Source organism: Phascolarctos cinereus, unplaced genomic scaffold (genome assembly GCF_003287225.1).
Source record: "Phascolarctos cinereus isolate Bilbo 61053 unplaced genomic scaffold, phaCin_HiC Scaffold_2;HRSCAF=192, whole genome shotgun sequence".
Classification (NCBI taxonomy): Eukaryota; Metazoa; Chordata; class Mammalia; order Diprotodontia; family Phascolarctidae; genus Phascolarctos; species Phascolarctos cinereus.
In genome coordinates, this window is record NW_027555625.1 from 203,935,458 (window position 1) to 203,947,689 (window position 12,232).

A 12,232-nucleotide genomic window follows, 5' to 3' on the forward strand; every position below is an offset into this window, starting at 1 on the left:
CTGCTTTTAGAAAAATATTAAGCATTTCCTTTCAGTCACTGCCTTCAGTCTAGAGATTCCTTATATATTACTTAGAACAATCATTTTGATTTTGTCAAACTGTTGTCATATAAATTATTGTCAGTTTGTAAAAAAATGCACCTGATGTCATGAGTGCAACAGAGAACTGTTAAGATCAGATCAAAAACAGAAATTTAATAATGTCACATAAATCGACATATAAGAACCAAGTCCATGTGCTCTGTAGGGACCAAGTCTAGGGAAATAAAAGATAAAAGAATGAACTCAGACTGTTGGTTTAAAAAGCATCCAAGACAATTTCCCAGAGAGGTGGAAACAGGATGGAGAATTCAAATATCAACAGAGAGTGATAAGTCTAATCACTAAGAACAAAATACTCTTCACTTATCCAGATGCTACCATTTCAGCTATGAGGGGTCTTTCCCTACAACCTTCTTCAGGGCTGCCAGCACATCTTTGTTCCTCAGGCTGTAGATTAGGGGATTCAGGGCTGGAGTAACAATGGTGTAAAACACAGAGAGGATATTGTCTTGCTGAGGGCTGTGGTAGGCACTGGGCAGGACATACATGACCATGGCAGCTCCATAGTACAATCCAACCACTGTGAGGTGGGATGAGCAGGTAAGGAGAGCTTTCTGTCTTCCCTGTGCTGACGGCATGTGAAATACAGTAGTTAAGACTAAGGTGTAGGAAGCGAGGATAGCAGAGAGGGGTATCAGAAGGAAGGTCACACCCATTGTGTATACCATGAGTTCATACTGTGAAGTGTCAGCACATGTGAGCTTTAGTAATGGAAGTATTTCACAGAGAAGGTGGTGAATCTCTCGGTTTCTACAGAAAGGGAAATGCATCGTATAGATGGTGTACATAAGGGCACTCACAGATGCCAAGAGCCAGGATATAGCCCCCATGGACCAACAAACTGTTGGTCTCATTAAGACCATATAGTTCAAAGGGTGATGAATGGCCACATAGCGGTCATATGCCATGAAACCCAGCAGTATGTCTTCTGCACCTCCAAGTGTCAGTGCCAGGAACATCTGAAACCCACAGCCTGTAAAGGAGATGGTGTTTTGTCCACTCATGTAATCTACCAATGTCTTGGGGGCAACAATAGATGTGAAGAGCAGGTCCATAAGTGAGAGCTGGCTGAGCAAGAAGTACATGGGCACATGGAGTCTATTGTCCGTAGCAATCAACAGGAGCAGAAGACCATTACTACCCATGGCCACTAGGTATAAGAATGTGATAGCAGCACAGACAAGCTCGGGGGATTTGCTATCCTGGAGAATTCCAACAAGGAAGAAACTGTTTATCATGGTGATGTTCCAGAGTTCCATTCCACAGATTCCTCAATTTCCTGTAACCAAACAGATGCTCAGTAAGTATGTATCCAAATGACTCAGGAGTTTCCTAAGTCTCTGATAACAGAATAAACTGAAAGTGTCTTAGTTTAAAGTCAATGAGTCGAGAATCTCCTTATTGTACCCCCAGGCACTAATTGCAGAGATTACATTGAGGTAGCCTTCTGATTATTCTGCTTCCACTCTGATAATGGAATTGGTGGCTTACAAATATGCTGATTATCACAATGGATAGATATAAAAATAAAATTAAAATCCCCCAATTAAGCACCAAATTAGAAATCCTAAAGATTAAACATGAGATTAATAAAACTGAATATAAGAAAACTACTGAATTAATAAATAAAACTAGGAGTTGGTTTTATGAAAAAAACAATATATAATAAATCATTGATTAATATGACAAAAAGAGAAGAAAACCAAATCAGTAGTATCAAAAAGGAAAAGGATGAATATACCACTAATGAAGAGGAAATCAAAGAAATTATTAGGAATTGTTTTGCCCAATTATATGCCAATAAATTTAATAATGTAAATGAAATGGAAGAATACTTACAAAAATATAGAAAGCTGGCAGAGAAAAGCCAGGAGCTCTCCTGAGCTCTCTCCAGTTTCTGTCAGAAATGATGTTCAATCAAGCCTTTTAATTGCTTCTGGAGTGACAGAACCTACACAAAGATGAAATGAAACAATTTTCCAGCTTAAGATAACTTAGAAGGATTTCAGGGAAGGTCTGTCTCACTTGGGTAAAAGGGAAAAATAGTATGGCAAAGAGTAGGCATAGACCAACATCCCAGAACATATACCAAGATAATGTGAAAATACGCACACGATTTAGACATAAAGGGTGATAACGATAAGCAAATTAGGAGAATGAGGAATAGTTTACCTATCAGAGATATGGAAGGGAAGAATTTATGACCAAACAAGAGATAGAGAACATGAATTAAAAAATTGATAATTTTGATTACATTAAATTTAAAAGTTTTAATACCAACAAAGGCAATGCAACTGAGATTAGAAAGAAAGTAGAGTTGTGGTATGTGAATGTAATAGAATACTATTGTGCCATAAGAAATAATGAGCAGGCAGACTTCAGAAAAGCCTGGAAAGACTTTCATGAACTGATGGTGAGTGAAATGAGCAGACCCAGGAGAACATTATGCACAATAACAGCCACATTGTGCAATGACTGACTTGGACAGACTTGGCTCTTCACAGAAATGCAAGGATCTAAGACAACTCCGAAAGACTCATGATGGAAAATGCTGTCCACATCCAGTGAAAGAATCATAAAGTCTGAATGCATGTGGAAGCATACTATTTGCTCTCCTTTTCTTTCTGTTTGTTATATTGCTTCATTTTTGTGGTTCCTCCCATCAGTTCTAATTCTTCTTTACACCATAACTAATGAGAAAATGTGCTTAATATGAATTTATAAGTACAGCCTATATCAGATTGCATGCTGTCCAGGGGAGGGGGGAGAAGAAGGGTGGAGAGAAAATTTAAAACTCAAAATCTTATGGAAGTGAATGTTGAAAATTAAAAATAAATAAATTATTAAAAAAAAGAAGGAGAGCAGAAAGCTGGGAAACAATTTTTATAGCCAGTGTTCCTGATAAAGGTCTCATTTCTCAAATGTATAAAGAACTGAGTCAAATTTATAAGAATACAAATTATTCTCCAATTGATAAATGGTCAAAGGATATAAGCAGGTAGTTTTCAGATGAAGAAATTAAAGCTATCTATAGTCATATAAAAAAACTCTCAATCACTATTGATTAGAGAAAATGCAAATTAAAACAACTCTGAGGTACCAACTCACATCTGTCAGATTGTCTAAGATGGCAGAAAAGGAAAGTGATAATTGTTGGAGATGTGGGAAAATTGGAACATTAATGCATTGTTGGTGGAATCATGAACTGATCAATCATTCTGGAGAGCAATTTGGGCCTATGCCCAAAGAGCTATAAAACTCTACATTCCCTTTGATCTAGTAATACCATTACTAGGTTTGTGTCCCAAAGAGATCATAAAAAAGAGGAAAGGACCTACATGTACAAATATATTAATAACAGCTCATTTTTGTGGAGGTCAAGAATCGGAAACTGAAGAGATACCCATCAATGGGGGAATGGCTGTACAAGTTGTGCTATATTAATGTAATGGAACACTATTATGCTTTAAGAAATGATGAGCAGGAAAGACTTATGTGAACTGATGCTAAGTGAAATGGACAGAACCAAGAGAACATTGTACACAGTAACAGCAACACTGTGCAATAACCAACTCTGATAGACTTAGCTCTTCTCAGTAATACAATGATCCATGACAATTCCAAAAGACTCATGATGGAAAATGCTACCCACAACCAGAAAAAGAACTGTGGAGTCTAAATGCAGATCAATGTGTACTATTTTCACTTTGTTGTTGTTGTTGCTTTTCTTTCTCATGTTTTTTTCCCTTTTGTTCTTATTTTTATTTTACCATATGACTGATGGGGAAATATGTTTAACATGACTGCACATGTATATTCTATATCATATTGCTTGCTGTGTTGGGGAGGGAATGGAGGAGGGAGGGAGAAAAATTTGGAACTCAAAATCTTATAAAAATGAATGTTCAAAACTATCTTTACCTGTAATTGGAAAAAAAATAAAATAGTATAAAATGGAAAATATAAATTTCCTAGGTCAACAGAAGAGGAAATAGAATATCAAAATACACCTATTTTAGAAAAAGAAATTGAACATGCTATAAATGAGATTCCTAAGGAAAAAGCACCAGGACAAGATAGATTATAAATGAACTGTACCAAACTTTAAAGATCAACCAAACTGCAATATTCATTTTACAAAACAAATATGGTGCTGATACCTAAACCAAAAAGAGCAAACACAAAGAAAATTATAAACCAATTTCACTGATGAAGATAGATGCAAAAATTTTAAGTAAAATGCTACCTATGATTCTACACCAATAAGTCACAAAGATTATACATTGTGACCAGTGCGATGTATACTAAGAGTGCAGGGATGGTTTAACATAAGGAAAACTATAAACACAATTAATTATATTAATAACAAAATTAACAAAAGTCATATAATTATATCAATAGATACAAAAAAATCTTTTGACAAAATAAAACATTCATTCCTATTAAAAATATGTGAAGACTTAGGTATAAATGGATTTTTCCTTAAAATAATGAGACACATCTACCTGAAAACAGAAAATTGGGAGAAAATTTTTATAGACAGTTTCTCAGATAAAGGTCTCATATCTCAAATATATAAAAAAACTTTGTCAAATTTATAAGAATACCAGTCATTCTCCAACTGATCAGTAGTTAAAAATATGAAGAAGCAGTTTTTTATAAATAAATAAAAGCTATATACAACAATATGAAAAATGCTCTAGAACATTTTTGATTAGAGAAATGCAAATTAAAACAATTTTGAGATAACATCTCCCATCTATCAGATTTGTTAACACGATAGAAGTGGAAAATGACAAGTGTTGGAGGGGATATGAAAAAATTGGGACACTAATTCACTGTTGGTGGAACTGTGAACTGATCTAGCCACCTTGGAGAACAATCTGTTATTATGTCCACACAGTTATAAAACTGTGTATATATACCCTTTGACTCAGCAGTACCACCATTAGGTCTGTTTCCTAAAGTCATCAGTGAAAAAAGACAAAAGAACCTATATGTTCTGCTCTCTTTGTGGTGGCAAAGAAGTAGAAATTAAGGGGATGTCCATCAACTGGGGAATGGCTAAACAAATTCTGGTATATGATTGTGATGGAATGCTGCTGTGAGGATGAACAAGCTTATTTTAGAAAAACTTGGAAAGACTTGCATGAAATAATGAATAGCAAAAAGCACAGAACCAACAGAACATCGTACACAGTAACAGCAATATTATTTTAAGAACAACTTTGAAGGACTGACATTTTGAGTATTGTGACTCAAATCAACTGCATTTTATGCAATAATACATTCTAAATATATAAGTGATCTAAATGCCACTATTAAAATCTTAAAATAAGTATATGAGGTGATATTTTTCACAACCATGGTAAGAGAAGAATTCAGTCAGATAAGGGATAGAGGAGAGAATGAAAGACAAAAGAAGCAATTTGAATAATAGGACCTATTAAGGAAAATGCTATCCACATCCAGAGAAAGAACTGATAAATAGAAGTATGTCCAGTATGGTTTTACACACACACAGACATACACATTTGTGTTTAATGGCAGCCTTCTAGAATAGGGTGGAGAGAGAGGGAGGAAAAAAGTGCATAGCAGAGAACAAAAGAAAACAGAAGGAAGCACAGAAAAGCAGGGTAGGTTTGAAAATGATGTGTAGTATTTATTACATAATTTTTTGTTTTTAAAGTAAACTGTGCAAAATGGAAATTTATGTTTTTATATTGAATCTTCTTTTTATGTTGTGCTATGTACATGGAAATGTTCTTTTTTTGTCCTTTTGTATTTCAGTTCAAAAGGAATAAAATTTTTTAAAAGAAGTATCTACTTAAAACCATCAGCAAACATTGTCTGTATTGGGGATAGGCTAGAAGCCTTCCCAATCAGATCAGGAGTGAAACAAGGCTGCCATCATCACCAATATTATTCAATATTCTATTAGAAATGCTAGCAATAGCAATAAGGAAAGACAAAATTTGAAGGAATAAGAATGTCAGTGAGGTAATAAATCTATCTCTTTCTTTGCAGATGATATGATGATATACTTGGAAAATCTTGGAGATTTAATTAAAACCTAGTTGAAACAATAGATAATTTTAGCAAAGTATTAGGATGTAAGGTAAACGCATATAAATCATCAGCATTTCTACATATCACCACCAGACCCCACAAAAAGAGACAGAAAGAGATATCCCATTTGAAACAACAGTAGACAGAATAAAATACTCAGGAGTACACCTGCCAGGACAAACCCAGGAACTACATGAACATAATTTAAAAATACTTTTCATACAAATAAAGTAAGATTTAAATAGTTGGATAAATATTAATCGTTCATGGGTGGTCAGAACCAATATAATAAAAATAATACTTTAAAATAATTTAAGCTAATTATTCAATGTCACCCCAATTAAATTATTTTTTAAAAATATTTTATTGAGGGGCAGCTAGGTGGCTCAGTAGACAGAGCACCAGACCTCAAGTCAGGAGGACCTGAGTTCTAATCCTGACTCAGACCAAACACTTGACACTTACTAGCTGTGTGACCCTGGGCAAGTCACTCAACCCCAACTGCCTAAAATTAAAAAAAAAAGATTTATTGAGCTAGAAAAAAAAATAATAACAAAGGACCTGTTAAGGAATATACTATTCAACTCCAGAGAAAGAACTGATAAATAGAAACCTGAATGTCATGGTTTTACATATCCATATCTATATCTATGTCCATATATCTGTGTGAAATGGTGGCCTTTTCTAGTATGGTGTGGGGAGAAAGGGAAGTAGACAGTTTAGAACTTAAAATATTACAAAAAAATAAATTTATAAAAGGAAACAGGCTAGTTGCATTACCAATCTCATTTTGTGAGACAAATAAGGTCTTGATATCCAAACAAAGAAGTGGGTTTTGGGTAACATCTTGCATTTTATGCAATAATACATTCTAAATATATAAGTGATCTAAATGCCACTATTAAAATATTAAAATAAGTATAGGTGATATTTTTACAACTATGGTAAGGGAAGAATTCAGTCAGATAAGGGATAGAGGAGAGAATGAAAGACAAAACAAGCAATCTGAATAATATGAAATTTAAGAAGCTTTTATACCAACAAAATTCATGTAGCTATAATAGGAATTGGGAAAAATTATTTGAATCAAACATTTCTGATTGAGGTCTGACATCTGACTACATGCGTAATTATCATAAATCTGTAAGACAGAGTTTTTCTGTATTAGAAATGTGATAAATGATACGAAATTATGGGAATGTTATGAACAATTTTCAAAAGAAGAAATGCAAAGCATCAACAATCATAAAACAATGTTCGAAAGCACTGAAAACAAGTAAAATGCTAAAAATGCTACCATTGGACATAATTCACCCTTAGCTCAAAGATCCCTAGGCAATTTTTTTGTTTTGCTTTTCAGTGAGGCAATCAGGGTTAAGTGACTTGCCCAGGGTCACACATCTAGTAAGTGTCAAGTGTCTGAGGCTGAATTTGAAGTAAGGTCCTCCTGACCCCAAGGCCAGATCTCTAACCACTGTGCCACCTAGCTGCCTTCCCAGGCATATTAAACTCACAATCAGAGTGAACAGAGTTTTGAACAGATTGAATGAGTAAATATGAAAAATATGAAATCCATGGTATTCTGATATTTGAGTAAGACACCCACATTTAGAAATATGAAAATATAGATATAGATATTTACATATTTTATAATATACGTTTACATATTTTTTTTCTAAGTTCATGTCAACAGGTGCTGAAAGGGTGGCCATGGATGTGGAATAAATTAAGTAGCTATGGTTTGTCAATAAGGGAATGTCTCTAATGTGTTTTTTTTAATTATAGGCAAGTTTGTTAAAATTTATTTGGTTCTAAAAATCATTCAAGTTTCTATCAACTTGTTTAGAAGAGCCTGATGCCCAGGGAGTTGTATAGTTTTTAAAGATTCCAACAGAGAGAGTAATTAATAGAAAAATGGAGCACAACTTTAAAAAATGACTCACATAACAAGAGCAGAGAATCTGGGATGAATCAGACATAGAAAACCCTGAAGTCCTTAAAGCAATGTTAGGAAGTAGTTGTTGGCACCAACAATGAAACAATGCTGGCTGTTGATTGTCATCTTTTGTGATGAGAAATAGAGTTTGGTTGTCTGGATGCTCCACCATTACAGAGACTGAAATAGACTCCAAAGGACGGATTGAATTTATCACTAGAGAATCTCAGATTTTTTTTTTTTTGCTTTTTGGTGAGGCAATTGGGGTTAAGTGACTTGCCCAGGGTCACACAGTATCTGAGGCCACATTTGAACTCAGGTCCTCCTGACTCCAAGGCCAGAGCTCTAACCACTGCACTACTTAGCTGCCCCAACCATCTCAGAATTTTAAGGGACCTCAAATGCCATTAAATTCAATACATAATTGGCCAAGAATACCCTCTGTATCTTATCTGACACTGTTCATCTGACATTTGAAAATTTTATGCTATTAAAACTTTAAAATGCTCTAAGACTTTTGGGACACTTTTTTATTGTTAATTCACTGTAAATTGTTACCCTTAGGATCTTATGATTACAAAATCATAAATTTAGAGCTGGAAGGGCTGGAGTCATGGGTAATCTAGTACCTTCATCCTACAATTTTCAGTCATGTCCAACTCTCCATTTGCAGTTTTCTTGGCAAAGATCCTGGAGTGGTCTGCCATTTCCTTCTCCAGCTCATTTTACAAATGAAGAACTGAGGCAAACAGGGTTAAGTGACTTGCCCAGGGTCACTTGCTTAATAAATGTCTGAGGATGGATTTGAATTCATGTAGATAAGTTTCTGATTCCAAGTCTAATATTCTATCCATTCTGCCACCTAGCTATCTTTACTGATGAAACTGCTGGGTGCTAATCAGATTAAATTAGTTATTCAATACCATACAGGTAAAGAGGCATCTTGGTCCAGTAAAAATGTAACTGAATTTGTAATCAAAGGGGACCTTAGTTCAAATACTAGCCCTTTTATTTGCTCTATCTGTGACCATGGGAAAGTCACCTAAACCTCTTTGGGCCTCACTTCTTTGTCTGTAAAATGAAGGAATTAGACTAATGACCTCTAAGGTCTGTTCTATCTCAAAATCTGTGTTCCAGAAGAACCAGATTTCAAACCCAGATCCTTGGACTCCAAAACCAATACTTTTCCTTATTCTCCCACTTGGTATGTGGAGTTACTGACTTGTTATTTTATTGTTAAATGGATTAACATTATATTAGCTTTAAGTCTTGTTGAAGGGATCCATAAATTATTGAATAGGGAATACTATTATAGGATAAAATCTTAAAATAGTTTATAGGAACAAAATTATTTTCTCAAGGCTATATGCAACATATGTAGTAGACATTCTTAACAAGGAGCACACTAAATTGTTTATATTTCATGCCTTTCAAATATAAGCATAAATATTTGAAAGAGGATAGAAGGTCACAAAAACCATTTCTGGAAAAAGGAACAACCCAAGCAGAGGCTATATTTGATAAGATTCCTACACGTTGCATCAATCACTATTCTGAAACCTGCATGAGGTTGTGATACAGAGTCAGTATCATACAATACAAAGGTCACTATCTCTGGAATCAGGGAATGTGGATTCAAAACCCATCTCTGATACTTCTTCAATTCACTTGACTTCCCTGGGTCTCAGTTTCTTCCTCTGTAAAATGGACTAGTTCATTTTAAAGGTTCTTTCCTGTTCTAAATTTATGCTTCTTTATTTCTACCCTCAGGAGTCTAGAAATGCATATTTGGAGGCCAGAGAGATTAAAGAAATAGTCTTTCACTTTCTTTGACACTCACATTCTGTTTCTGCCTTGGATGGGGAAGCACCAGCAACAGTCTTCTTCATGTAATCAGAAATAAGACACAAAATGAGGGGACCTAGCACCTCAAGTCCAGGTAAAAGTGAAAGGCACAAACATGTATGCTCTTGGTACACCACAAAAATAGTAGCAACACTAAGGAAACACTGGCTTAGAAAAGACAAGAGGATGTTTAGCACCATGATCACATCTCTTCTTGGTGTACACTTGCATCACCGCCTGGTGTACTATAGGTTTTTCAAAGGGATATAGGCACCAGGCTCCACTCAAGACAAATTCTGTTCACAATGATTTAAATGGCTAAAGAGTTTACAGCACAGTCAGGGTATGCTATTAGTAGGTACTTTTTGGCCATTAGAGAAAACCAGAAGCTATCTAGTATGCAGCAAATATTCAGGATGCTTCTGTGGACACAAATTAAGAAGAGATTGTCTGATCACTTCTGGGAGTTAAGACTCTTTCAAAGCAATGACTTCTAAGACATAATGATTTTTCATCAAACAAGCTAGGTCACTCTGGTGAGTAGTGGTGTGGTGGGCTGGGCTTGAGCCTGGTATAGCCAGGCATTTAGCCTAGCATAACTGATTAGAATAACAAAAGGGATGCATTGGAGAATCTAAAAATTATGACAATATTAGAAGAGGTGGTCTCTGCTCCCAACTCTGACCAGGGTTACCCAGGACTAATTTACACCCTCTTCTAGGCCTCACTTTTGTCTTCATTAACAGGACTGTGACTCAGAGTTAATGTTTCTAACCCAATAAATGAATCAACAAGCATTTATTAAGTGTATGCCATGTGTCAAACTCTGTGCTAAGTGCTAGGGCATACACTTAATAAATGCTTGTTGATTCATTTATTGGGTTAGACTATGAGTCTAACTGGACTGTGACTCACAGTTAATGTTTCTAACCGAATAAAGCATTTATTAAGTGTATGCCATGTGTCAAACTTTGTGCTAAGTGCTAGGGATATAAAGACAAGAGTCAATCAACCCTTGCACTCAAGGGGCCTAATTCTAATTGGGGATAAAAGAGGGAAGACAGAAATCCTGTGCAAGCCGGTCTTTTATTCTTAGGTTCCTCTCATCCCTGCCCGCTTATTAGCAGTTCTATCCTTGATTTGGAACAAATAATAGATTTTAGTTCCTAATCTCCCCTTCTTTCTACCAAACCTCACATTAACTCATCACAGGATATACACAGATTAGGATACTACACAGTTCCTTGAAACCTACCATACAGCTCATCACTTACTTCTGGTAGAGAAAAAAGGTCTGTCCCCAATCACACAAGTAGCTTTGTGGTTAGTTGAAAACCTGAGAGCACTGAACTGTGGCTTTGGAAGAAGATGGTATTTTTCTACCAATAATAGGTGAGGAATGGGATTTCCAGGATCTGATAGTCAGGGACCTTTTCTTTGTTCAGGGGTTGTTCATCTCTCTGATAACTACTGTGACCACGTACAGCAAGCTGTGTACTCTGGGTACATTCTGACCTCCAAGAATAATTCTAGGGAGCAGAGGTCTCCAAGGAAGGAATTTATCTACTTCTCTAGTTTTGCTACCTCTATGCCAGACTCCTCAGTCAGGCAGTATGCAGAGATTTTAGAGTCTAGGAGCTTGGACTATGCCAAGGTTTTGGGGAAAGTCAAAGAGTGGGAAACAGAGTAGATGAAGTGATAGAGGATCCAATAGAGAGACTTCAATACCTTATTGTAATCTGGGAAGAAGTTAATCAGTGCCCTGTTCCTGGGAGAATTGTTTCCACTGCTTCTACAGAAGCCCTTACCCCATTGAATTTGTGCTCAGCTCAGAAAGAAATATCCCCTTATTTGGGATGACATTACTATTCATTGGTTTGTCCACTGGGGTCCAGGACTTTAATGGATCCCTGAGGGAACGTTTCCTGGCCACATGCCACTGCTTATTCACTTGCTAAATGATAGAGAATCTCAGAAGGCCTTAAGCATTCCTTTTGGATATTTTAGCCTAGAATATTTTGAGCTGAGTGGTTTTTATGGAACCAAAAGATTTCACTTTATTTACCTTAAACTATTATCTGCTTCTCAGAACTGACTACTAGTTTATGTCTTGCCTTTTCTCCCCCTATTTCTCACTGTTTATCTCTCATGCATATGTGTACATTTGCATTCATGCTTCTGTGTGAGTGTGTGTTTGTGTGTTCATGTTAGCAATTTTGTTCTAATTTAATGATTAAAACTTACAGTCTCTTGTCAGGCACAAAAGTTGGAATAATGTAT

At 35.7% G+C, this 12,232-nt stretch overlaps 1 protein-coding gene across 1 annotated transcript; it reads right to left on the minus strand.

The window, feature by feature from the left end:
* Positions 1 to 428: 428 nt before the first annotated feature.
* Positions 429 to 1,361, minus strand: LOC110212702 (olfactory receptor 2AG1-like). Its single transcript, XM_020992710.1, has one exon. The coding sequence runs from the start codon at positions 1,359 to 1,361 to the stop codon at positions 429 to 431; it is 933 nt and encodes a 310-aa protein (XP_020848369.1).
* Between the last annotated feature and the right edge of the window lie 10,871 nt (positions 1,362 to 12,232).